The sequence below is a fragment of the Prenolepis imparis genome, unplaced genomic scaffold (assembly GCF_030444845.1).
Source record: "Prenolepis imparis isolate NDT839.2.m4 unplaced genomic scaffold, iyPreImpa1.0 SCAF_3, whole genome shotgun sequence".
In the NCBI taxonomy this organism is placed as follows: domain Eukaryota; kingdom Metazoa; phylum Arthropoda; class Insecta; order Hymenoptera; family Formicidae; genus Prenolepis; species Prenolepis imparis.
The window spans coordinates 13,740,680-13,768,427 of NW_028141161.1; the positions used below are offsets into that span (position 1 = coordinate 13,740,680).

General features: G+C 33.5%; 2 protein-coding genes across 9 annotated transcripts in view; one reads left to right on the top strand and one right to left on the bottom strand.

Annotated features, from left to right (window-relative positions):
- The window catches only part of Zip48c (Zinc/iron regulated transporter-related protein 48C), a 34,671-nt gene extending 12,562 nt beyond the window's left edge, over nucleotides 1–22,109 (bottom strand). Inside the window, exons 1-4 of one of the 2 annotated variants that reach the window (XM_083034844.1) lie at nucleotides 21,974–22,109; nucleotides 17,362–17,611; nucleotides 15,511–15,662; nucleotides 14,986–15,071 (exon numbers count right to left, since the gene is read on the bottom strand). In XM_083034844.1, the coding sequence (XP_082890970.1) occupies nucleotides 14,986–15,071; nucleotides 15,511–15,662; nucleotides 17,362–17,611; nucleotides 21,974–22,081 (596 nt within the window). In that variant the 5' untranslated portion in view covers nucleotides 22,082–22,109. Of the gene's footprint in view, nucleotides 1–14,985; nucleotides 15,072–15,510; nucleotides 15,663–17,223; nucleotides 17,612–21,973 lie in introns of both variants that reach the window. The other variant, XM_083034843.1, reaches the window with a different exon arrangement.
- LOC145934437 (putative Golgi apparatus membrane protein-like protein CG5021) lies at nucleotides 22,064–25,088 on the top strand. 7 transcript variants are annotated; one of them, XM_083034848.1, is made up of 7 exons: nucleotides 22,774–22,891; nucleotides 22,964–23,108; nucleotides 23,398–23,474; nucleotides 23,555–23,789; nucleotides 24,325–24,579; nucleotides 24,726–24,782; nucleotides 24,958–25,088. In XM_083034848.1, the coding sequence occupies exons 3-7, from the start codon at nucleotides 23,410–23,412 to the stop codon at nucleotides 25,054–25,056; spliced, it is 711 nt and encodes a 236-aa protein (XP_082890974.1). In that variant the 5' UTR covers nucleotides 22,774–22,891; nucleotides 22,964–23,108; nucleotides 23,398–23,409; the 3' UTR covers nucleotides 25,057–25,088. The 7 variants fall into 7 exon arrangements, with proteins under 7 accessions (XP_082890976.1, XP_082890971.1, XP_082890972.1 ...); XM_083034850.1 differs by lacking the exons at nucleotides 22,774–22,891; nucleotides 22,964–23,108 and adding an exon at nucleotides 22,064–22,193; XM_083034845.1 differs by lacking the exon at nucleotides 22,964–23,108 and having other exon boundaries at nucleotides 22,746–22,891.
- Nucleotides 25,089–27,748: the final 2,660 nt, after the last annotated feature.

A 27,748-nucleotide genomic window follows, 5' to 3' on the forward strand; every position in this document is an offset into this window, starting at 1 on the left:
TATATTTCTGTCTCGACTCGATAAAGAAGTCCATAACAAACGAATGGTTATCTCAGTTCTCGCATATGTGCCGCGGGATGTTTAGAAAAGCCATTAGCCCGGTATCTCTTTTTCTTCGAATGTCGCTTGTGCGTAGATTAGAAAGTGTTTATCATGTTGGTGGTCTGCCGGATCTTGTTATGCGAGATACGTGACGGTGAGAAAGAGGCTAACAGGCGGCTATTCATTCATAAAATTTCTCCACAACTCTGGCGGTTTAAGTAATTTTTGTTATCCGTATGGCGCTTCAATATAAATACGAAATTTTTCATAAAATTATCGAATGATGAAAAAAAAACTCTTACTTTCCATTATTTGTTGATTTATAAAGCGATAATTGAGAGATGTTTCATATGCGGAGTATGCGATACTACGGCGTCGTGCAGTCTCGCGTCGAAGATCGCGGATTTCTCCTAGTAGAAAAAAAGAGATCTAACCGGGCCGGTCATCTCGAGCGAAAAAAGTTGCGTGCGTGTGAGTTTCGGTACATGAACGCATGACTGGACACGTGCCACGTTTTCGTACCGTTATCTACGCATATTCAAGATCCGGGCCAACAAGTCGGCGATTTAGATGGTCCTTTCGCGAGGAAAAACGCGAGAATAAACTCTCGTCGCACCTTTCTCCACGAAACAAGAGACAAAGGACAAAAAGATTTGAAAAAATTATTATACAATTAAAGTTCATATCGTTATAAGTTTGTAAAATAAGTTTGTAATAGCACATTCAATTGCGAAGCCAGATCCAATCGTGACATTAAACTAACGTTGCCAATTTCCTATTAATGGAATAAAAAATTAGAGATCAAGTCGGATCTTGTGGCGTAATTTAATAGATCATTCATGCCGACTTAAATGTTTGTTAGTACTAACATGGTGGTCGCTACAACTCTGTCGGACGCACCATGGAAGCCATCTTGAATTCCATAAAGCCGTGGTTGTCCTTACGTGGCAACACCTATCCGCTCCTCGCTACAGGACGAGGAACGTAAGCAGCTAATACTGTGCGAAAATGCACTGCACACCTTGCAACAAATCTGTTGCTTGTATTTATCAAATCCTATTAAAACTTCCTCGAGTATAACAATGATGACACTGTTGCTTCATCATATCACGGAGAATTTAGAACTTTTTAAAATACAAATTAAAATATTGCAAATGTGTATACATATATATACACATATAAAAGTTGCAAAAAATAGAAAAATATATAAGTAGCTGCCGTGTTAAAAGCATTATCTACTATAATTCTCTTAACAAAAATGATAGTATATACTTTTAATATATTCGAATATCGACAAAAATAATTTAATAATTGTGCCAGCTGATCAGATTAATCTCCAAAGATAATTTAATGATATCATTATCGAGACATATTAGCTTAGAATAAATTAAAGACCAATATAATAATACAACGGAGCGAAGTGCATAACACGGCATATTGCTCCATCTCAATATTTATTTCCTCGGCCTGATTCGCGCAATGTTGCCCGTTGGGCACGAGTCGATCGGTTAAGATGCCATGACGAGGCTTTTCTCGCCGCGATGGAGTTCGGCTCGGTTAAAGAAGCGTGTTCAACGAGAAGCAGAAGGAAGTCGAAGAACAGGACGAAGAGGTAGGATGGCTTGGTTCCGAGGGAGATGCAAGGATGTTAGCGCAGGGATTCGGCCGCGCGTGCGAATATGGACCCGCGTGAAAAAGAAGGAAAGAAAGAAAGAGAGAGGGAGAAAGAGGCAGATAGAGAATGACGTCTATCGTGTGCGCGAGTGTATATGTATGCATGTATACGTACATGTACACATGCTTAAACGTCGAGACGAGGAGTCACGGGGGACCAAGGGATAAGGGAAGGGCAAAAGAAGAGAGGAAAGGCTCGCGAATTCGCGTGTGCGGGAGACACAGAGAGGAATCTGAAAATGAAAAAAAAAAGGGCAAAGAAGAGGAAAAGGAGACGAAATCTTCGTTTGTAGTGTATATGTATCATATGTATATATGTATACTAAAGTGAGGGAGACAGGAGGAGAGGAATGAGATGAGAGAAGCGTATAGAGGTGCGGAGTGAGTGCGGCGTATCCGTGTGAGAGGATGTAGGAGTGAGAAAAAGAGAATAAGAGAGACAGATCGAGAGAGCGAAGAGGAGCGGAAGAAAGAGAAAGAAAGAGAGGGGGACGAGAGAAAGAGAGAAAAAGAGAGAAGGGGCAGAGGGGCGAGAGAGGCAGTAAGGAATGCATGGGAACGAGGCGCAAGCGGGCCGACCGCGATTTGCCCGTCCCGCATTCCACCAACGCCAAGGCAAGCTCTCGGGCTCTCTTCTCAGCTCCGTGAGTTCCGGGGGAAGAGGAAGGGGGGAGGGGGCCACCGGCCACGGTCTAACGCCATAAAACCATAAGACCGTAAGATCAACCCCGATGCTGCCGCTGCTGTTAACGTTGCGTCTAGAGTCGATCGCGATTCGCACCCTCAACGCGTAGAAATGACTCTCGTCGAATCAATTGTACTATTATTTTTTTTCTCCCTTCGTTTCCCGAATCATTATAATTTTTGACATTACAGTATGATAAATTATTCTTAGCGTCTTCGCATTCACACGCATAGATTTAGTGTACAGATACATTTGAAAGCTGCAGAGATAAGGATACTGAGTACCGCACTAATTGATCGTGACATTGTTCAATTAGTCATCTCTGTGAAATGTGCTCCGCGTAATTTAGCGCTTTATTATCTCGTGCTTCTCTATTATTCTCGATCAAGTAATACACCGTCAGCACTCGCAACCGGAATCAATTAACTCGCATTAGCCGATCGTGCCTAATCGGCGAGAGAGAGAGAAAGAGAGAAAGATTGGTGCTCCGAGTTCTTCGTGTATCGTGGTATGTGGCAAACAAGATTAATCGCCGGCGAGGAGCAATGAAGGTCACGTAAGGTAAGGTAAAACAGGTGTCTCTCGCGTTGCAACAGCGACGATGTCGTCGTCGTCGTCGTCGTCGTTGTCGTAGGTGCGCATTTGCGCGCGTGTGCATCTCGTATTAGGAACTTTAGCTATCTTCGCGGCAGGAAAGAAAGATGGGGAGCGAGAGAGACAGAGAGACGGGCCGCAGGTCTCGGTTAAGTCCCCGCAGACGATCGTGAGGTCGTCGTCGAGGGACATAACGGATCCGGCTGTTCGTCTGTTCTGAGTAAGGGATGCGGCGCGCATGCGTAATGCCGCCGCATTCCAGACATTGCAAAGACGTTGCACCGCGCCGTGCCGGTGCATCGGCCCGCGCGAACGCGAGGAAGGGAGCGAAGAACTTGGAGCGCGGTGGCGAAGAAGTCCAGGCGATCAAAGTGAGCGCGTCGTCGCGGCTGTCAGACGCTCTCTTCTAGAAGATGCGCCTATACTGATCGACGACACGGCACGGTCGATGGCTCTTCTCGCCGAAAAGTAGGAAATTGTTGAAATGCAACTTGGTGCACGAGACTCTGATAATCGGTCAAACGTAGTCGATCGACTCCTCTCTTTGCGAGCTATTTTAAATGTTCATTAAATTTTAATTCGACTAATTTCCTATTTTATTTTTTGGAGGGAGAATTAGTTAAACTTTGATTAATCACGTAATCCTTTAACGTGCATGGTTATTAATTCAATTGTAGTATGCAACAGATTTAGCAGAAATATTCAATTGCTTAAATAATAATGAAAAATTGAATGACAATTCTATAACACGATGTAAAATGATTTTTGCAGAACGAAATAAAATAAATAAAAAATAGGAATATATTACATATGTATCTAATAGAGAAATTATGAATAAATCTTTCAATTTCATTAAAGTGTGAAGTATATTCGGGACAAATAAAGAATAAATTATATTTATGCTATTTATTGAATTCAAAGCCTATAATTTAAAATGTTAAATAACACTATATTATTTATCCTCTATTAGATTTAAGATAGTAATAAAATGTTTTGCGTAACATATTAATGATAGGATACAGTATAAATTTCACAATTACCTAGAATTGCCTTTATAATTATGTTAAATTTTTCCGATTATTATAAGCAAGCTAAATCAATATAACTACTTTCATTTTTCTAAGCATCATGAGGTGTACCAAGAAATGTGAAAGGCTAAGAAATTACAGAAGTATTTCATTAATCGACGATTGGTAAATTAACGTATGTTAATTGCGATTCTTGTGTCGGCGCGTGTATCGCGCATTAAGCATGACATAATTATCGAGAAATCTGCGACGCGGTAAAGTGCAGCAGGTGCCGCGAGGTCGATATAAATTCTAAAGTCGGGTTTTAGTATTTTGCACCGCTGCAACAGCGAGTGGAAGAGGAAGTAGGGAGAAGAAGGAACGGAGAGAAAAAGTTATCAGCAAGGTGAAGAGAAGGGAGGCGAAAGGACGCGTGAACGCGAAATACGAGATGAGAAAAGTATCAGTGTGGAATGTCACTAGCTTAGAGAACGTCTCGCGAGTCCAGTTCTCAGAATCGCTCGACTCGTGAACGGTCGCGTCTGAATGATTATAAAGTGCACCGACAAAACGGGAAGAGAGATGCTTATCGACGTAATCGCGTTTCATGGAATAATGAGACAATCGGGGGAATCCTTAAAAAAGGGGAGACTACGATATATGGCATATTGGGCCCTTAAGGTTCAGAGATCCCACTACTTGATATGAGATCATTTAATTTTCGCCCCAAAATTCCTTAGAAGTTTTAATAAGAAAACTGCGTTTTTTAAATTGTAAAAGCGATGTGTTGGGATATTTTAAATCTTCGTGATTCAATAAATTTTTTCGTTTTAAAAGAAGAGGATGTAACGGCAGATGTACCAAAAACATCTGTATAAGGAAAAGATCGAGATTGTTGTATGGAAGTCACGCAATTTCTCAAATTTCTTTATAATTAACAGTCGTAGCGCACTTTGAAGAATAATTAGCATTTTAATAAAATTTTAAAAAACTTTTTTTATGTATATAAGTACACGTTTTTATCTATTGCTTATATCTTGCTTGCAAAGTGACAATATGTCGATGCAATATCATTAAATACGAATGTTATGTAAATACGCGTGTACTTTGACGTAATACTTTGACGTATACCATTCTCTGATTTAATATTCCCATTCTTGGTCCGCGTTCGCGATTATAACTCGCATAAACTTATATCTTCGCGAATGTCGTAAAACGCAGCGAACGAGCGCTTCGTGCTAATGAGTGTCTACACAATTCTCATTACTGTTGTCGACATCGCCACTGTTCAATTGTTTTTCTCTGTATTTTGTATCCTCGCGCATTTTAAGTCGCGTAATCAGCGAGAGTTAGCGCAATCATATTGTGTCAAGATATCAAGAGTGAGAAATAAGAAATGATTTTATTTCTCTCTCGTTGCGTTTTGCAATCGCGAGATAAATAATAATATTTTAAATAACAATCGGTATCGTGCATCACGCGAGAGAAAGAAGAAAAAAAAAAAGAATTACGTACGATAATCTAACATAGCCGCGAAAGATGATGAATTCGGAAGCGCGATGCGTGACATTTTGGCGGCGTATCGGTAAAGGAAGAAACGTCCCCCGTAATTTACATGCCGACGGGCACGAGATCGAGAACGATGTTCGAGGAACTGGTTGGTCTCTCGCCGACAACAGAAATTACTTCGACACGCACGAGCCTCTCCGAGCTAGTGCTGGAACTCTCGGTTAACACGACGTGCCTGTATTTGTGCCTAACTGCACACGCGCGCACGTGCATCCCACTGTGCGGAGAGCCTAAGCGGGAAGTAGTATATCGTAGTAGACTTCCGTCGCTATTAGCACACGTCAGAATTGGTTTTCCGCGTGAGATAAGCTGCAAAGTACCCACGACGGAGATTAGAAGTACGAGTCCGGGCTTTACGAGGATTGTAATAGGCCACGTCGCAGTAGAACGCCGGAAAATGTTCAGCAATAGCCGAGATTCATTAATTCGATGCCGTTACGTTTAGTTATGTCTCGAATTTAATGTTAATTTTGCAGCGTTCACGCGATGAAATATTATTGCACACACACGCAAGAAAAAGATACTTTAATATTCTCTCTACATTAAATATCTTGATAATAACATCTCGAATTAAAATCGTGAAAAGTTAAAGTCTATTTGAGATTTAAAAAAATGAACATTTTGTTACTTGAATACATTTTCAGAAATTTAATTCATTTCTTTCATCTCTTATCACTCACAACTCAATATTTTTGTTAAAAAAAAAATCGATCGAAAATGCATCATCGTGACATTTAACGTTATGAGAGTAAGCACTCTATATCTGACGCGCGTTTACGCCAAAAAGCGTTTACTTTCGCATCGGATAAACCCGACGATATAAATTTAAAAAACCTAGGACATCGTTGAAAATAAATATGACGATATCAAAAAATTAAAAGCTCGCTATCTCGATCTTTATAGCATATCTCACATTGGACGTGCATGGGAGATCGAGAAGAAACGAGAACAGAATGGAGATAAAGGAAAGAGGAAGAACGATGTTGGAAGAAGGTAGATTTTAGTGAGCGAAGGGGAGATTCGGAGGGAGAGAGAAGAAGTAAAAGAAAGGTCCAATACAAGAGCGAAGAGGTAAAAAGAAAGGAATAAAGGGACGAGAAGATATCGAGGGAGAGGAAGGAAGAAAGAAAGAGGGAACGCGCTGAGCGCCGGTCGGCCGGTATATAATAAGGCAGCTGAGAGAGGATAGCACCAAAATGAGATGGTTTCGTCGGCAGCTTTGTCCGGCGCCATGTTTAACATAGCACCACCTCATCTACGTGGCGCAGCGACTCGGAGAAGCCCGCGGTTCCTTCGCGTTTTTACACACGCTCTCTCGTCCTCGTCGTTCTCTCACTTCCTCCTTGTTCAGAAGCAGCTCCGTAAAAAAAAGAACGAGTAGGACAACCGAGGAGGTAAAGGTAGAGAAGAAAGAATAAGGGCCAGTGTGTATACAAATCAGATCCTCGCGCCCTTTGTGCGATCGTACTCCGCCTACGGTGATCCGAAACACCGTATGTCCGCATTTACGTCGCGTCGTAAATAAATTTCGGAGAAAATGGATCTTAAAAAAAATATATTTTCGCGGATAAAAGATGTTTTATCTTACGTTATCGCATAGTAAAGTACAAGTATCAAATACATTGGCGATGACGTTAATTTCAACATGGTCTCATAGAATATATTTAAAAAAAAAAAGATAATTTTTTTGCGAGGAATTTTTTCATGTATCAAGTCTAATTGTTTAAAAGAGAATCTAAAAAATCATACATATTATAATTATTCATCAGTTACATCTTTTTCATTTTGTGGCAAAATTCGAAACGCATAAATTGCTATAGAAATGTGAAAAATTCTAGAAAAAGTGCGAATAAAGAGAAAAGAAATAAACGTCAGGCACATCCGCGAAAAATTCCGCATAACACTGATCGTGAGTCATTACCGGATCTCCTTGAGCAGTTTACAACGAGCGCAAATCTGCTTCGGCCTTTCCATTTATCTACTACCTCTCTCTCTCTTTCTCTCTCTTTTTTTCCCTCAGTTTCTTGTGGCATCTCTATCGGTCGTTCTGCAACATTGCTGAGGCAACAGAAACTGCGAAACATTTCATTCATGATTCTTTCAACGCCGTAGCGCACCGGAATTCATTACCACCTCCACTATCGCAAGGAACGTTTCCTTGAAAAGGACGCGACATGAACGTAGATCAGTCTGTTGCTGCCAACAGCCGAACCTGTCGCTCGAATTGCGCAAAAATTTCATTTCCATAACGACTCCGTTTTAATGACGTTCTCCTTGACCGGCACGCGGTGTGTAACAACTCCTTTGAGCCTTTTTTATCCTACCCGTTGCGGATATTGCAAATCGATAGCGTGATTTATGGACGGGAAACTCGAGTTTAGTCATAGGATCACGATAGTTATGTAACGCCTATACGATGTATTATTATACCGAGGTTTTTTTTTTTTTTTTTAGTAGAAGAACCAGTTGCATTTTTTTTCTTTTCTTTCTCTCTTTGGAGTCAAAATGTATTTTCACGATCAAATGTATTTTCTATTAACTATATGTAAAATAAGAAATTACAACTAATTTGAACAAATTTAAGCAAGATTATCGTAAATTTATTAGTTTTTAATAGAATCTAAATGCAATATATTTTTCTTTAAACCGAGATTTTAAGTATATGATTATTAAATTAATTAATTAACAGAATAAAATTAATTTAGCAAACTTATTAACAAAAAAAATTGACCCTTTCTGCAATGACCAAATCGAGTATTCTTTCAGCTCCGAAATTAGAAACTCACATCTTTTCAAGTACTCTTCTTAATTATTCATACACAAGTTAAAAGCAAGCGTCGTTAGCAAGGGACATTCTGTACATACAAGCGAATTCTGCTGCGCGGGCTTATAATGCAGCTGAAAATATATGCAGGACCAAGAGGGTTAATCGCAATCGTCGTGAGAATGGTATGTCGTTCGTTATGAACTGGTCGAGACAGAAAAGGGCATGGACTAGGGTCGTCCAAGGCTGAACGATTTTTCCAAACGAGCATTAAAAGCGTGTCTCACACACGCACATATACACACACAGCGCATTCGAAACAGGACCAACTACTACTCGCTCTCTAGCCCGGTCTAGCATCGAAAGCGTTACAAAGCACAATGTTGCATGCCGTATAGTCAGAATTTCTCTCTTATTAGGACTTACCAATAACGGGCGTACAACACCCGTGGGAAATTTCACTTCCGAAATGGATGTCGGCTATCGCGCAACTTATTATTGCCGCTTATTTGATCGCTTTTAAGGTGATGGTGCTAATTATCTCGCGAGAGCGACGCAAAAGGTGATATTCCCAGGTTAGTCCCGTAGTCGTAATGAAAATTCCTGCTTTCGTTGCAGTATTAATTGCCCGGTTTCTCATTGACGTTTTTAACCGTTGCCGCGAAATGCTCTTATCTTCATTATGGCCGGAAACGACGGTCCGCGGTTGCTCAATTTTACATTAGATCGCGGATGCGTAATTAAGCGTCGCGCTCGCGACTTCTGGGGTCACGATTGTTAAATAATAACATTTTATCGTTATTTAGCGCAGAGTATTGTGCATGCTATGATATTATATGATAATAAGATTAACGATTTCATATCGCACGAGTTAAGTACTTAGTTGTCAAGCGCGAGAGAAGAGGAAAGCGCGCGAAAGACGCGATCCATTCATTCTACAGATTCTTAATGGACCCTTCGCCACCGACGCCGCGGGATTCCGGGGCCCGGGGCCACGTCGCTCTCGCGGTCGTCGTCATTTAAATGCACTGGAATGCCGCTCTGTATCGTATGTCGGCGTATCTGATGTTAAGTTAGTTCTATATATACGCACAATCTTGCGCGCACATATATACAAAGACTTGAAACTCGTCGAATAATTCGACGATGCTGTAAATTTTATGTAAATGTATGGTGGAACAGCTTGAAAATCGAATGTCATTACAGCGGCAGCGAACAAATGATTCGGGATTCGCTTCATATAGTGTGCTTGAATTCAAATTTACTTCGAAGGATATTGTAATTATTGGTGGCACATGTTACAAAAATCGCAAAAGACGTTAATTATTATTAAAATATAATATAATAATTTAAAACAATCCCTAATATTATAATTTTATCGCGGTGAAAAAATGAGAGAGAAAGAGAGAGAGATAAAGATGATTTGTTGTATTATATTTCAGATAATGTGCTTGCAATTAATTGAAGGATTCAATATATATGAAATAATGTTCTTTTATTTAAATGCACTTTTTAAAGAAATTAAAAAGCCAGTATTTGATTCTCAACGCTACTAGCGATGCGAGGAAAGATTGCTTAGTTAATGTTGACTGTTGCACAGAAGTGCGATATATGTATAAACGCGATGTCACATATCCGTTTGCGAATCACGTAACGATAGTAAATAAGTCATCAGGAACGCGCCCATCCTCTTTTCCGTGTATAGGAAACGTTATGCGAATTGCATGTCGATTCATACGTTAAATAACAATGATGCAAAAGTCAGGAAAATCAAGGGGAAATAATTTTTCATTTCACGTGGCAGGGCCACGTGTACTTATTCATTCGATACACTTAATAAACTCGATCTCTTTTCTCGCAATATTTCATTAAGATCTTTCGCTAGATTAATCTTGCGTGTGTATACTTGTAGCTTCATTAAAACAAATATAAATTCACGCATTAATGATAAAAATGTGCTATTTTTATTAAAAAATTCTATTATAATTATAATTCTATTATAATATATGAGAATATCGTTTATATCCATTATTTCACTGAAGAATCAGTTAAATTTTTTCCCAAAATCAATGTTTATAAATTTGACTTTAGTTATAATAAAATTATAAAAAGTAATTGCTAAGCACATTTTTGTCTTCTCGTTCATATATCATTTTTAAGTTTTAATGAGCGAAATATATATTTGGTCAAATTCATCTTCAGCAGCGTAAGTGCCAGCTAAAATAAATCTTAATTGCAATTGAAAACTAATCAAGATTGTCTTCCCTTTGCTAAAAAAGGCATGCTACCGACATTGTTGTCGCTTTTCCGCGATGCTGATTGGCTGTCTCAATTTGCGTTGTGCGTTATATTCATAGCATCGAGCAATTGTCATTGCGAGGATTAGCAGTTTGACAGTTTGTCCAAAATAAAATTAAATAAAATTAAATAAAATAATATTATGTTTTAAATATTATGTTTTAATACTTTAAATTCGATTAATATTTTTGACAGTTATCAGCTGATTTCAGTCAAAAAATATTAATCGCGGATAAAGTATTATAACATATATTACCTACAAAATATTATTTTAATTATAACAACATATTATAATTAAAATAATAATATTTTGTAGGGAATATAATATGTTATAATACTTTATCCGTGATTAATATTTTTTGACTGAAATCAGTTGATAACTGTCAAAAATATTAATCGAATTTGAAGTATTAAAACATAATATTTAAAACATATAATATTATTATTTTATTTTATTTTATTTTGGACAAACTGTCAAACTGCTAATCCTCGCAATGACAGTTGCTCGATGCTATGAATATAACGCAAAAAGCAAATCGAGGCAACTAATCAACATCGCGAAAAAGAAGCAACACTTGCGAGAATCGACTTAACATGCCGTTTTTAGAAAGGAACTAGAACAACACAAGCGCGCGCCATTCTTCGATTTTATGTTAAAAAGAATGATACAGAAAAATATTAACAAGATGTTAATTTGTTAATTAAATTTTAAAATAAAAATATGTTATAAAAATTAAAATAATAATATGTCTTAAATAATATGTTATAATACCTTATCTGCAATTAATATTTTTTGACAGAAATCAGCTGATAACTGTCAAAAATATTAATCGAGTTTAAAATAACATTTTATTAAAACTCTAACATTTTATTTAAAACATATTATTATTTCAATTTTTATAAAATAATATTATTTTAAAATTTAATTAGCAAATCAATTCTTTAATCAGCTGATTTCTGTCCAAAAAATCAATAAGGTATTAATTTGTTAATTACATTTTAAAATAAAAATATGTTATAAAAATTAAAATAATAATATGTTATAATTCCTTAAACTCGATTAATATTTTTGACAGTTATCAGCTGATTTCTGTCCAAAAAATATTAATCACAGATAAGGCATTATAACATATTATTTACAATCTATTACTATTTTAAATTTTATAACATATTATTATTTTAAAATTTAATTAGCAAATTAACGCTTTATTAATATTTTTTGACAGAAATCAGCTGATTAAAACATTCATTTGTTAAGTAAATTTTAAAATAATAGTATATAATAAAAATTATAAAATAATAATGTTTTAAATAAAATGTTACAGTACTTTAAACTCGATTAATATTTTTTGACAGTTATCAGCTGATTTCTGTCAAAAAATATTCGAGTTTAAAATACTATAATATATTATTTATAACATTATTCTTTTAATTTTTATAACATTTTTATTTTAAAATTTACTTAACAAATTAACGCTTTAATCAGCTGATTTCTGTCAAAAAATATTAATCAAGTTTAAACAAAACTTTATATAAAAATATCATTCTTTTTTATATAAAATCGAGGAAGAGGCTTGTGTTGTTCTAGTATATAAAGTATGTAAGTTCTAGTATATAAAAGTATAATGAAAATAATCAAAAATCTAGTATTCTACGAGAAAGTATATTCAGAATATCTTATCAATGAGAACAATGTAATGTGTCTGAAAGAAATCTCATGAAGCATCTTGTGAATTTCGAAGGTCTTTCTCGAGAAGAATCTGACAGTTATGGGACCGGTAAAGTTACGTGCGACGAAACATCGAGAGGAATACGGCGAAGAAATTCTCCAAAAGTAAACGCGAGTCGAGGAAAGCGAGTTCGAAGACATCGCGAAAGAGTTAAAGCGAGGCGAGAAGCAGCAGCGCGAAAGAAGAAGCGGGACACGTAGGCGCGGGATAGGTAGGTAGGTAGGTAGGTAGGTAGGTTGGTAGGCAGGTAGGCAGGCAGGTAGGTAGGTAGGTAGGTAGGTGACAGGAGGAAAGAGAGAGGGATGCTGGAATGGAATGCGCGGCGCCTAGGGCTCGTCGGATTCCAGGGCCACACGTGCCCTTCTCTCCCTGCGCACCCGCGCGCCGCAGGCACCAACCGGAGCCAATAAACTTCGCCTCCAACTGGCGGTCGCGGTCGACCACCATAGAGCTCATTCATGGAGACCTCCTACCATGCCGCGGCCGGCTTGCCAATCGCTCGTGACCTCGCGAATCATCGACATATAAGAATATACATAAGCCGTAGCTGACACTGCCAAATCAAGGCAAGGAGTGTTGATATAAAGAATAAGAAGGAACTTATCAAATCGTTTCAATTCGATATCATTTGACTCTGACATTTGCTTTCTCTTCTTGTGTTTTTTCATTAACTCCTTTCCTTGATAACGCAATATCATGCTGTTCTTACTTGCTTTACTTGTGATAATAGGTTCGAATAGGAGTGGCAACAGGAAAGATGATGAAGAAATCACGTGAAAGATACGTAAAGTCACCTGAGAATCCCGATCAATTAGGCGGGAGATGTGAGAAATGATGCCGAGACAAACTGAAATGGTCTATAATCTACTCTTACCGCTAATCTTAACTTTTGTAGAATGTCTATATTCTTATTCAATGCGAATACTTCACACAGCTGCCATCTAGCACGGAATTTAAGTCTCACGAGGAGCGGCAGAAACGATGCACATCGGATAATATAAATTTTCAATATTAATTTAAATTCAAATTAATTTAAAAGAGAAAAAGAAATAGAAGTCTTTTTCATAGATTAAGTTAAAAAAAGAATTCGATATATGTATACTTGAATCGTGTTTCATAAATATCAATTTTGTTATCTTATATATTCAATAATTTTTCTAATCATTTTTATTCTGTTATTACGTTAATGTAAATTGCTCATTGATAAAAATCTGTTTCTTTCTTAAAAAATTAAAAGATTTGAGAGAATTGTCTCTTTTTTATTATAGTAAAAGTACTGCAATGATGATGTATAAATATCTTACGATATCTTATGATATCAATAATTTTTATATTTTGTATACAAAATTAATTATTGATAACGCATTATATTTGAAACGCAATTACTGATAAAAATAAAAAAGTAATAGAATGTCGAAAAAATGTCGAGAAATCGAATATATTTTTATAAAATTCGAAAACCCGTTTTCTTTTTACCAATTAAAATGGAGAAATAATACAATATTATACAGGGAGAGAGAGAATTTACCCTGAAAATCATGGTAATCGTGGGACGAGATGGTATAGAAAGAATTTTATGAGAATTTCTCTGATTAATATTTATCACAATAAAAATAATAATATCTATTACAATAAAATATAAAATATGTTTGATTAATTTTACTATGCAGTTTAGTAAAATTAATCAAACATGTTTTATATTTTATTGTAATAGATATTATTATTTTTATTGTGATAAAAATATTAACCAGAGAAATTCTCATAAAATTCTTTCCATACTATATCGTCCCACGATTATCATGATTTTCAAGGTAAATTCTAAAAGAGAAAATTTCTCTCAGTGTACTTTTTCATTGCTCAACAAGTACGTTTTCTTTTTTCAATTCTGCACATGACCACAAAACGTCTATGATAATACTTCAAATCCACCGCTTTACTAACTTCGCATTTAACCTTCATGACACAATCAATTGAATAGACAAGATTGATCTAAACCACTAATACAGCCATTATTAAACGCTGTTAGCAGCCGCGTCATCACATTGTCAGTGGGAATATATTATTTTCGTTTTGAAACTTTTTTTTTCTTTTGTCATACCATTCGATTTTTAATCACTATTCTTATTTTTATGCAGACTTTTTACTGTTATATTAATATGCCATATTCATTATGTATGACAATTATTTATGGCAATGATTTCATTATTGAATTAATAAATTACAAATACATGAGTGTAAAACTTTGTATCGCGATGCATGTTTATGTCATTAATAAAATATTCTATTTATTCCGAAATTACTTAATCCAATATATGACAATAAACGATTTACAAAACAAAGTTTGTCATATATATCATATCATATCAATCTTTTTAAAAAAAAATCGTACTATTATTTTTATCAATTTTTTTACCGTAAAAATGCTGATATTTTTTAGATATATATTTCGTGAAAAATTTGGCAAATAAGATCAATTATTTATATTAAATAAATGTTATAAATATTTTAAAGACAACAAGAGAATGGTGTATCTTGCTTTTTTGGACTATTTGCGGCGTACGTATTTTTTTCATGTAATTATTTATACTATCTATATATAAAATTTTAGAGTACATAGCTTACCTTGCATTTTCAAAAGTCGCTGATGCACTACTGCCTACTGCTCCGAAGCCTACACCGACTGCAAGACCCTCAGGAATATTATGTACCTAATGTAAAAATCGAAATATATATATTATTTAATTGATAACTAACGTAACATACGATCTATAAGATCGTTTGCACGCTGAGGGAATTTTCTCTTAGAATTTACCCTGAAAATCATTGTAATCGTGGGACAATATGGTATGGAAAGAATTTTATGAGAATTTATCTGATTAATATTTATCACAATAACAATAATAATATCACAATAAAATATAAAATGTTTGATTAATTTTACTGTTCAGTTTAGTAAAATTAATCAAACATGTTTTATATTTTATTGTGATAGATATTATTATTGTTATTGTGATAAATATTAATCAGATAAATTCTCATAAAATTCTTTCCATACCATATTGTCCCACGATTACTATGATTTTCAGGGTAAATTCTAAGAGAAAATTCTCTTTGTACATAATTATTTACTATCTCGTAAAAATATACCGTAATAGCAACAACGAGTAGTAATATCCTCCGCCACTGATTATTCTTGGCTTCGTTATTAGGATCCTCGTAAACTGTTCCGATATCTGCCGATTCCGATGATCTGTTTATATTCGCGATTTGTCGACGTCTACTATTCTGTTCGTAGAAGCCTGAAAAATTAAACATTCACAACAAAATGTACAACACATTCTGCACTAGCACAAACTTTGAAAAATAACTAAACCATGGGCACAGGATCACTTCATGCAAATGCATTTGTACAAGATAAAAAATTAAAAGAGAAGAACTTTTTTCACTCTAACAGACATACTTTCGATTAAATTTATTGCAGTTATTTAGATTTATTTAGGCAGGATTAATAAGATCAGTTTTTTTTGTTAACTTCATGGAACTTTTCACACAGATCCAAAATGTTGTTTATTTTATTGATTTTTTGATTTATATATTTAGATATGTATTATCAGAGATAATATTTTACGCGGACGTGCACTTTGTGTTAATAATATATGAGTTTAGATTTAATATTTTTGATTCTGTCTTTATCGCGTTGGCTCTCTGTCTTTGTTATTTGAGTTCTGTTTTTGTCATTCACACTTTTAATCACACCACTCGTTCGAGATTTAAAATTTCAGTTTAGATGATGCGTTTATAACAGGCGGGTCGGATATTTCTATTTATAAGTTTATATTGAACCTGTGTGCTTAAGTCCCACATATTTCTCTACGAATAATATCATGCATGCTAATACAAAGCTTGGGATATTTTTAGACTAATGCATATATCAACTATTTATATTTCTATCAAATGTAACTTCTCACGAGAGAAAACATGTATTATATCTCAATTTATATGAAGAAGATATTTGTTTGGAATAAGCAATGATCTCTGATAAATTAATTTAAATATTAATTATATATATAGACATTTCAAATATATTCTATTTTAGATTCAAATTTAATTAATCATTTAATCAGCAAGTTCTAATTTCGATAAAGGTTAATAGAGAGATAAAGTTTCTTATTTTGATAAAGATAATACTAGAGAGATAAGGTAAAGTTTTAATGTCCATACATTCGATATACATTATTTGTGTTAATACACTATTAATCATAATCATGTTTTGACAAATGTAATTGTATTAACACGTATAATATGTATATTACAGTTATGTATAACATGATTATGATAAATGTAAGTGTTATAGTTAGTATTAACGCATATAATATATAGGTGTATTTTGTGTCTTTGAATCTCTATTGAGAAGAAGAATATTTATATCAAATCAAAATATTATAAGCTAAACTTTTGTCTATATTATGATGTTTTCATTAAGCAGTTTTACTATATTATTATTTTTGGGTAAGCAGTTTTCATCATGCTACATGCAAAGATTCCAACTATTGTATCTTAAGACGAGTTAATGCTAAATGCGTTACTTCTCATAAAAAATAGTACACAAAAAAAATTTGAGAGAATGCTTATTCCTGAATAAAAATCATGTTATGTCTGCGATAAAGCAAAGAGGGGCGAGTGTATACGGACGTTTATATACATATACGGAGATATATACAATATATATATATATATATATATATATATATATATATATATATATATTGTATACGTGTCACGAACTGATCCCATTTTCCAAGCCTATAGAAAAGAGAGAGAGAAAAAAAACTGCGATTTTACGAGAAGAAAATGAGATACCATCGATAGTGGTCGATTCGACGCGAGTGTACATCTTTCCACTGGAAATTTGTACGTCGTTAAACAACGGATCATAATCATTGCCTAAGTCCTCGTCACTCTTTAGTTTCGCAATGATCTTGCGTCTTTGTTTCGTACCGACTGATTGCATAGCTAAAAGCACATTGGGGGACTGAATGCCGAGGGTAGATATCAACACGTCCGTCCCATATACGAATGCCGCGCCGACGAGAAATCCAATTGCGACCGGCACGAACGCGTATTCGCCCTCAGCTCCATATGTCTTGCTCTCGGTTGCCATTTCGATCGCTGGTGCTAGCAATGACCAGTAACTTGCAGCCACCATCACGCCGGCGGCGAACCCCAGGCTGACATCGAGCAGCTTACGCTAACGGAAACAAATCATTATAGATAGATAAGCGGTTCCTATACTCGAAAACTTGGATGAAGGAGCCGAGAAGGACGTGAAAGAATGGATGAATTTCCGCATTTAATTTATTATTAATTTGTGCACTCTTTTCGTGCTATTAAAAATCTATACATATATTTATATAAGCCTCTATAACTATGATTTTATAATTTTAAACTTAAGATTAGTGTTGTGTAATTTTATCGTATTATAAAATCTTTGTATTTTCAATTTTAAGAAAAATTAGAAATTTTATGTCTTGAAATTCATTAACAGAGAACCTATTAGCATCAGCAATAATTTAAATTTATTGTAGAATTGTATACAATACATATATTCATTTCTTTTTGGCTTTGTCAAGTTCAAGATGACTTGTAACACTGATTTAGCTTTCGTTAAAACGTCAGAGGTGTGGTATAAATGTGTTTACTTAGAACATACATGTTTATGAGAGAATATCAAAAAAATTGTGTCAATATTGTGCAAGTAGCATGCGTTTTATCTCGTATATCAGTGCGTGGAAATACGGCAATGTCGACTATCTCTCGTATCAATCAAGTTCATGATATCAATTAAATTTATTAAATAATCCGTAAAGTAAATGCCAAGATTTTATCCAATATTAACAAGGAAATGTCTAAAGTAATCTCTTTCCGATCTTTAATGCAAACAGTGCAAAAATATAGAGCTTATTCAAACGTAGTTCAAAAACATAGAGATTAATTTTTTTATGCAAAGTATTAAAAATAATAAAAAAGAACATTAATTCTTCAAAATTAAAAATGTTATATAAGGAGAGGTAATGGAAGTGTGATTAATATTATACAATATCTTTATCGAATTAATCTGATTATGTTCCCTAATATACATATATACATATGTGTTTATTTTTATATACACGTGCGCGCGTGCGCGTTGTCATTATCTATTCGCTATAATTCACAAAGTTCACATAACAAGAATAGACATTATTTACTTATATTGTCTTTATAATAATAAATTGTTATAAATGCGTTATTAATAAATTATATATGGAAGTCTTTTTACATTGCAACAATTATATTTTTTGTAAATATATTCAATTCATATATTATAGAATTTTCTCTCTCACGATGTTTTCTTTTACGTAAGTTTCCTATTTTAATAAATTAGCGACTTATTTGGCAATGTAAATTAAAACAATTTTATTATAGATATAGTTCAGTATAAATATTAATACATTCTCTACTGAATTAAAAGTGAAATTTATTATACGATAGATAATATCGGGCGATATCTATGTCGAGAAGGCATGCAATGTTAGTTCTTTACTATATCAGTATGTTTCACTTCCGTGAAAATTATATTCGATATCAGCCATGTACGATACCAAGAGAAAAAAGTATATTTTATCTTATTATCGAATCCAGATTAAAAAACAAGGTAAAGATATCATAAAATGATTTTAAAAATATTATAATAGTGATTTTAAAAATAAATAAAATCTATGACGTGTAACTATCATCATTCTAACAATAATATAAAGATTGAGTTTCTACGACGTTAGAAATTTTAATTTAAATTTCAGACAATTTTTTTTATATTTGATATCTTTGTAATTAAATTTTTTTGAGCAATTTTTACTAAAAAGAATTTATTCCAATTTAATCTATAAAAAGTTATAATTGAAATTTAATGCAATCAAGACAAATTATCTTGCAGATGAATATTTAATACCTATAATAAAACTTACTTTTTAAGATTATTATTAAATAATTGTAAATACATAAAGTGACATAATGTACAAACTTCATGACATAATATATAAATTGAAGGAGCATTCCTGAAATAATTTTAAAAAATATTTTATAAATATAGATTCGGAATAAAACGATTATTTAGATACATATTACTCGCTGCTGAAGAATATCATTTTGATTAATTAAGTGACTTTTAGATTTTGCTTCTTGTTTACATGTTTATTTGTTTTATCAATTTTTCGATTTTTAATGAAACATATTTCAATAATTATACATTTAATTATAAACTTTTATATCTGGATAACCATTTACAAATTAAACTCGCTTTTATTTATAGGAGATTTCCTATTAACAACGACTCTATAAATATTGTATATTACGTCATAAAATATATTGTACATTATATATTTCTTTGTAAGAATTTATTCTGTGTAATATGTGCACGTGTCGAATTTCAGTCATTAATGTAACTTTGTGACATTCTGGACAACTATGTGTAAAACTGAATTTCCGCATAGTTGTAAAAAATGGTATCTTAAATTATTGAGGGGGCCATCATTTAAGATAACAACTAGCTATATAAACGAAAATAGAATTTATGGCGTCGATAAACTGTTGAATCGTATAGAAGGCATGTGCACAGGAAAATTTTAATTGGTAATGTCTATTGCAGCGAGATGCTGTCTCCTTTATATCATGGATTAATTTTTCTGTACGTACGCGTTATAGTGGCATCTCGAGCAAATAGGATTTGAACAGACCTTAACAATGTGAAAGCGTCTGATACGATCCGCTCTCGTAATACGCGCGCGAATTAAATCGCACGGAGGAAGCAGCGGATTACGCGAGCTAGTCGTAGTTACAGCGATTTCATTGAACCAGCTCTAAATTTAAATGCGACGAAGAATCAGTCCAAAATAGTTGCGCTTACGCATGCAAATGGCCGGCGTTTTTGCATTCGCTGCGAAATTCCATTGCTCGATGATAATCGACTCTCTTGCGACAATAATTCAACAATTGACATTTTTATTTGATATTTTGCATGCATCAGAAATCAGAAGTGTCGAATTTCTTGTTTACTGCATTCTTTTCTCTGCAGTTTCTAAGTTATAAATATCAAATATTTTTTCAAATAGAATTGATTAAAGATTTATATTGCATTCCTACATGGAAAAATTTTAATTTAAATTTGAGGAAAGCAAGAAAGAAAAGAAATTAATTAAAGAAATTAAACAATTGTAATATAACCCACGTTTATATTTTACATTACAATATAAAATGCGATATATTGGAATAAAATATTTTCCTTTATTTATATGTATAGTATTAAAAGTTAAGTTAATTTATTTCAATTTGCAACAATGCTCTTTTCGAGGGGTGTCTCACTCATCAAAAATTTGTACATGTATTGCGAATTACCGAGAATTCTAAGTACTTAATGCGATTGAATAATGCATGTAATTATGTTAATTCTTTTTTTTTTAAATAAAATATAATATTTAAATATTAGTACTGTTTAATTTAGTAAGAAAAATGTAATTAGAATGATTATAAAAAGAAATGTTAAGAAAAATAAATTTTTTTTCAAAATTAATCTTGCAAATATTTAGTTGGAACACTTAAAATATTATACTATAATAAAGATATAATAAAAAGTTACGTGTTCCCAATTATAAGTTTAAAAAATGTCTTGTTTTAAACTTCGCGATTAAAAAATTCTGAAATTTTTTAAAATTAACTTAAAAAATCATTTTTAATAAAAATTTATTTTATATAAACTTGAACACACAAAATCAAAATTAAACTAAATTAGATCTGACACAAATTAAATATCAAATATATTAATGATTTCACAAATTATATTTAGTAAAATATATATTAAAAAAACGTCATAACAACATCATTTTTACTTTTTAATCTTATCTGGGTTATTATTGTTTTATGCTAGTAAATCAATGCAAAGTAATGCGAAATAATGCGTAAGGGTATAAACACATACAAACTTGCATAGCGCATAAACATATACATAAAAAAATTGATTGGTCCATAAACGTATGCATAACAAAATAAACCAATTAAATTTCTTATGCATACGCTTATGCGCCTATGCAAGTTTGTGTGTTTATACCCTAATTCCAGAAAAAATGTACATGTATTGCGACAGTGAGACACTCCTCGGCTCTTTTGTTTTATCAGCAATTTTTATATTTTAAATTAAATCGAGAGTCGTGCTTATGATACGAGAAAAAAAATAGAGAGAAAAAACGAATAAAATCGTTTTTATTTGCCGTAATTTTCTTTATATTTTTGCGTTCGAAATAAGACGAGTATGTATGGAAAAGACAAAGAAATAATGGAAAATTGGCATTTAAATCGCAGAAAAGTGCAGAATAAGTGTAGTTAAAAAGAGACAGAGTAAATCCTATCTTTCTCTCTCTCCAACAACTAATGTCCGCGCATCGCGAGCGGATGCGCCGATAAGGTTAAGTTTACTCCGATGGTCGAATCTGCGAATTTGAACGGACGACTGTGACGAATACGAGTCGCCTCGCACCAGGTCGGATGTGAAAGCGTGTAAATGAGCATTCGAATGTTTACTCACCTGTTTGCCTCGGATGACGATGACGAGCGCGGCGCCGGCCGCGGTGAGGGCCCACGTGAACAGGGTTCCGAGGAGCGCCTGAGTGATCGGTGAATGATCCTTGAGCATCGCGTCACATCGGGTAGGAGCTGCTACGATCGACGCCCGGAGCCCGGAGTCTTGCGGCCAACTGTGCGTTTGCGGACGCGAGAGCCGAACGGGAAGCGCGAGATCTCAGTCTGTACGTGCTACACTCAGTCCCCCGCACTGCTTATCTCAACCACCAACGCGACATCGGGCCACCACTACCACGCAAACACTACCACCGTCGTGACCGTACACTGCTACGCTCCACCTTCCGTCATCTCGTCGCGACTTCCGAATATCCCCAGGCGCGACCGCACACACACACACACACACACGAACGACACACACGCGCGACGCAACGATGCGTCTTCTACACGTATACGCGGACCGGAAGGGACGAGCGTGCGTGCGCGAGCGCGGGCGAGAACGTCTTGGATTTCTCCCTCGCGCGCCGATAAGCGGGGTTGGTCACGTCCGTGACGTCACTGCGTTCGCGGCCAACTTCCGTCGACTTGCCGGCCAACGGTCCCCGCGAGATTCATACGTTACCGTGTAGATATTTCGACCTGTGTCGGCGCGGCGTCTCGAGGTCTCAGGTAACGTGCCGGTTATCAACGATGTCAAGGCGTTTCCCTTGATCGATCGGCCACTCGTTCGATGGTGAAAACGCCGAAACGCGAACGTATTTCGGGAAAACGGAGCGGTTTTTTACGCGCGCGACGTGACCTGCGACGCTCGTCCGGACGGAAAAGGAAGCGCCACCGTCGACCCATAATAATATATAGTACGTAGAGAGCAGACGACGCACTTGAATCTTGAATTTGTCAACGTGCAAACATGGCGTCCGCAATGGTAGGTGTACGGCGATCTTTCGTACAATCCACCGCATACTCACGCCGCATGTTTCTTTTCTTCTTCTTTTAGTCGTAACGAGTCTCCCGAAGTAAATTCGGTTGTCTCGTATGCGAAATATAAGAGTCGTGTTTTATTACGGAGGAGATCTCGAGAATTATTCTAGTTGGCGAGAGATAATCGGTGGAAAATCGTTCTGACATTCGCACACATTTCCGTATGTATATATATTAGCGTTAAAAGGATTCGTATCTATATATGATAGTTATGTTCCGGTTCTAATTTATCTTGTAGAAGAGAGCAAACAGATAACCGTTGTGTCTCCGGGCTTTAATTTTGTTCCGTTGTGTTTCTTTCGTTTTCGAACAATATTTCACGTTTCTTCATCCACACATATATACATAAATCTCGTGGTAATACGATAAATAGCGATAATAGTGGAGATAAAGCTTGATAAATGTATGCTCGATATATTTATTTAGAATGTTTTATGATCTCGTTTGTAGGTACCTTTACTGATGGATGACGATGCAATTACTTTTGGGGAGGAAGAGGAAACTGGCCAAAATGCCAACAAACTTAAGTATGTATAGTGAGGATATTATCTTTTAACCCGCAAGTATAGATTATATTTTTGTAAAATTAAATATAATTTCTTTCTAGACATCCATACATTACACTGTTTCATTTGGCCTTCAGGATAGCAGCTATAGTAGTTTATATGCTTTGTGGTTGGTTTTCAAATAGCTTTATAGCGAGTTTTGTAACAGTGGTACTACTTTTATCGATGGATTTTTGGACCGTTAAGAATATTACGGGAAGATTAATGGTTGGCCTTAGATGGTGGAATTACGTGGATGACGATGGCAAAAGTCATTGGGTTTTTGAGTCTAAAAAGGTTTGCTTGATCATATGTTTTAAGATATATTTTGATTTGTTACTGTAGTAGCAAAAGATTATTTGAATTTTACAAAAACATTGCTATTTATGTGTAGAGAAAATATTTCTTTTGGCAGTGGTTTTTACATAACCACAATTAATTTAATTCTATATTTAAAGAAAATGCGAACTCATTATTTTATGCTACATTACATGTTATATTACACAAATTTTACAAATTTTTGTCAAATGAATTATTATAAATTGTAATTCTTTGAATTATTAATTACATTTTTTAGTTGTCACGTTCCAACTGCTAATTTAAACAGATCGAGTTCAAGGTTCATCGGCTGTCATATGTTTATATGCCCTTGACATTTTCTGAAATCACCATTATTGCTTATGCATATTATAAATAGATTATTACATAATGGATTTATGCTCCGTTGCACAATTGTAGATATTTATTTAAATGTAGCTAATATAAAGTAGATCTCAGTTAAATATAATTTTAATATGTAGATCCAATGCCTGTTATGTACCCTGTGTTTCAGGGTGCACAACAGAACCGCATTAATGCAACAGAGGCCCGAATCTTTTGGTTGGCGTTAATCTTGTGCCCACTTTTTTGGTCAATATTATTCATTGTTGCATTGTTTGGTTTTAAATTCAAGTGGCTTTTACTCGTCTGCATTGCCATTGTTTTGAATGGTGCAAATCTATATGGCTATGTTAAATGTAAAATGGGAAATGATAAAAACATTTCAGCGGCCACCAGTGATTTCATCAGAAAACAAGTGATACAAAATGTATATATATTTATATATTATAAATGTATATATATTTATATATATACATTTATAAATGTATATGTATAATTTATATATGAAGATTTACCAAATAATTTGTTTATATATACATATATAAAATTTGTATTTAATTCATTTTGCTACAGGTTACTTCAATAATGGCCAGGAGTCCTCCAACGAATAATTCCAATCAACCAACTAATGTAATATAAATTTGTAAATTTATAAACACTAATATGTGTCATCTCAAATTCATATATGTCTAATAATTTAATAAATATTTGTGTATATAATAATGTTAGACAGTATCTTTTAAGTATTCTATAAAATAAATCGTTATATATCTTCATATTATACTGTAACATTTCTTTTTGATAGGATTTATTTATAGTGGCGTTTCCTGGGATGCTGTCAAAAGAAGTTGAAATAAACATTTATATCAAAAGAGCCAAATTTACGTTAGTACTAGTTTATTAATGCCGCGAGGCAATACATAATGTACACGGTATTTTTCCTTGTCAACAGACTCTTCCTATTACACAATATATATTTTGTATAGTTGTTAATTAGTAACATTGCATTTATCATCAGTTTACCTCAGCCTGTTGTATTCTTTCTGGCAAGAAAGTATCACAAAATAATTTCCCATTCTTTCAACGATATTTAGTATTTGACTTATTCTTTGCTTTTTTAAATTCATATTCTTCGGATCAGCGACAGTCGCTTTACTGATTCATCTACAGATGAAATTGAGGCGATCTTATACACAGTAATAAACTCGCTATATATTGCACGGAGCTATATAAAGCAGCCGATCGTATTTTATTATATTATCAAAAGTGCTCCGAAGACACACGCGAGTTGTGTACGTTTTCAAGAAGAATACAACAAACCACATATTGCTACACATTTTAGGTCATAAAAAATTATAAAGACTAACAATAATCATGTTACTAAAGCACAATTTATATTCGAAAGTTTTGGAATGATATAAAAAAACTTAGCAATATTACAATTATGTTATAAATGCACGAATAATGTGGACTTGTCTTTGTAGCAGTAAATTTTAGTGATTATAGATTAATGATACCAACTTATAACTAGTAGTATATTTATACAATAATTTAATTTCGTTTTTTGTAACATATTTTAGCCTGAAATTTTTAATATAAAGCCATTAAGAGAGTTGGCAAAGTATATATTTTGATAATTAATAATTACATTGAAATCTCAAAATTGATCAATTTTGCACAAAAGTTCTGCCAAGTTTACTGCTATTAAAAAACTTAATGCTTAACATTATTATTATTAGAAAAATGTTTAACGAGGATGAACGTTTAATGATTTATTACAGATGAATACCTATAATAATGATTTGAAAGTTATTTTTAGCAAAAGTCTTCAATTTCTTTTTTTTCCAGAATAATAAAACTCTTTCTAATAAAAACCAATGTGTACAGGGCGTTTGACTTTTGAAGTTTAAGAGCTATCAGTTTCTTTATCGAGAAATGCTTTCGTAGCAAATACTACTTCACCAAAATAAATAATTTAAGTACTTAAACTCTAGGTTGTAAATTTTTGAATAATTGTACAATGTACCGAAGAAGCAGATAAAAGTATTTCACTATAAATAAATTAATATTATTATTTACAGGTGAAGTCTTCCGATACGTATAATTGTACAACGCATAATTGTTAAAATATTCATTCTTATTTTATGTGTCTCTAATATATTGTTTTGAGTTTTGTGTCTAAGTTTTCAGTCATATATTGTTAGAACTAATAAACATTATTCAGTCATACACCATGTATAACATTTCGTTAGCAACATCCTCAAGAATGTGAATCAGTTTGGGCGAGTCTTTAAATACCAATTGCAGTCTTTGAAATTATGCATAGTATCTGAGAAAAAAAGATATTTTCGGAAACTTTTTTGTTTTGTAAGAATATTAATGATTTAATATGCATAAGAATGTTTATCAAGTATTATACATTGAATTTAATTTTGATTAAAATATTGTATATATAAATAAATTTGTATTTATGGAAAGAAACAAGTAAATTTATATGAAAAATATTTGTATAAATATACACTCTTTATTAAACAAAATAAAAAAATATTTGAAGCTGTACGTTGACATAAATAGGTTACGGATACATTCTGAAGGCCAAAATAATCGAGATCGAGAATCGAGATCGAGTTGTAAGAAAGGCTGCCAACATTATGAAAATTAACTTAACGCGATAATTCAAAATGGTTGCTAACTTTAAATTGATTTAACTTGTTTAATATTATGCAGTGAAATTTAAGACGTAAGGCAAATCGTAGAATTATTTTTATAACTAGTATTATCATTATCATTATTATTGTTACAAGTAGTAGTATAATTATTATCATTACACTATAAATTAGTGAAAAACGTCATGGTTTGTAAATAGTTCAACAGGCAGTGAAAAATTTGATGCAATTATGTAATTGCGTATACGTGAATTTTAATGGTAATGAAATAAATTAATACTTTTTCAAGCATATATATAATATTAAATGCTATATGAGATGGCCCTCAGTTTGTTAAAAAAAGAAAAAATTCTACCCAAGTATAAAAAAAATGTGTAAAACTCATTTTCAAAGATATTTAAAAAATGTTAATATAATTGGTTAAGTCCCTTTTTATTTATTATTTAAAAAAACGTTTATTTTAACGTTAATGGTAATATAAATATTTATTTAACGTTTCTATATTAAATATTAAATATTTCATATTACCATTAACGTTAAAATAAACGTTTTTTTTTAATAATAAATAAAAAGGGACTTAACCAATTATTTTAACATTTTTAAAATGTCTCTGAAAATGAGTTTTAAACATTTTTTATATATTTTTTTACTACTTGGGTAGTAATAAAGTAATATCTTTCTAGTATGCGATGCATCTTTTCAATTCATAAAATAACATTTTACACGCAAGTCATTGTATAGAAGAATACGTTGAAACAATATAATAAACACTATTAAAAAAATAGTCCTTTAAACAGTATCAAAAAAGTGTAAAATCGTGAATAAAAGGTGTATATAGAGAATTAAATATTACGAGTAGACATATATACTGAGTAGATTACACATTCTTTTTTTCAATTAAAACTTAACGTGTAGTCTGGAAAATACCCA

Bases quoted from the DNA above. Each gene is read 5' to 3' on its own strand.
- LOC145934437 (XM_083034845.1), top strand. The intron at 23,475-23,554 runs GTATGTATAGTG...ATTTCTTTCTAG, and splicing joins CAAAATGCCAACAAACTTAA to ACATCCATACATTACACTGT. The intron at 23,790-24,324 runs GTTTGCTTGATC...CCTGTGTTTCAG, and splicing joins GGGTTTTTGAGTCTAAAAAG to GGTGCACAACAGAACCGCAT.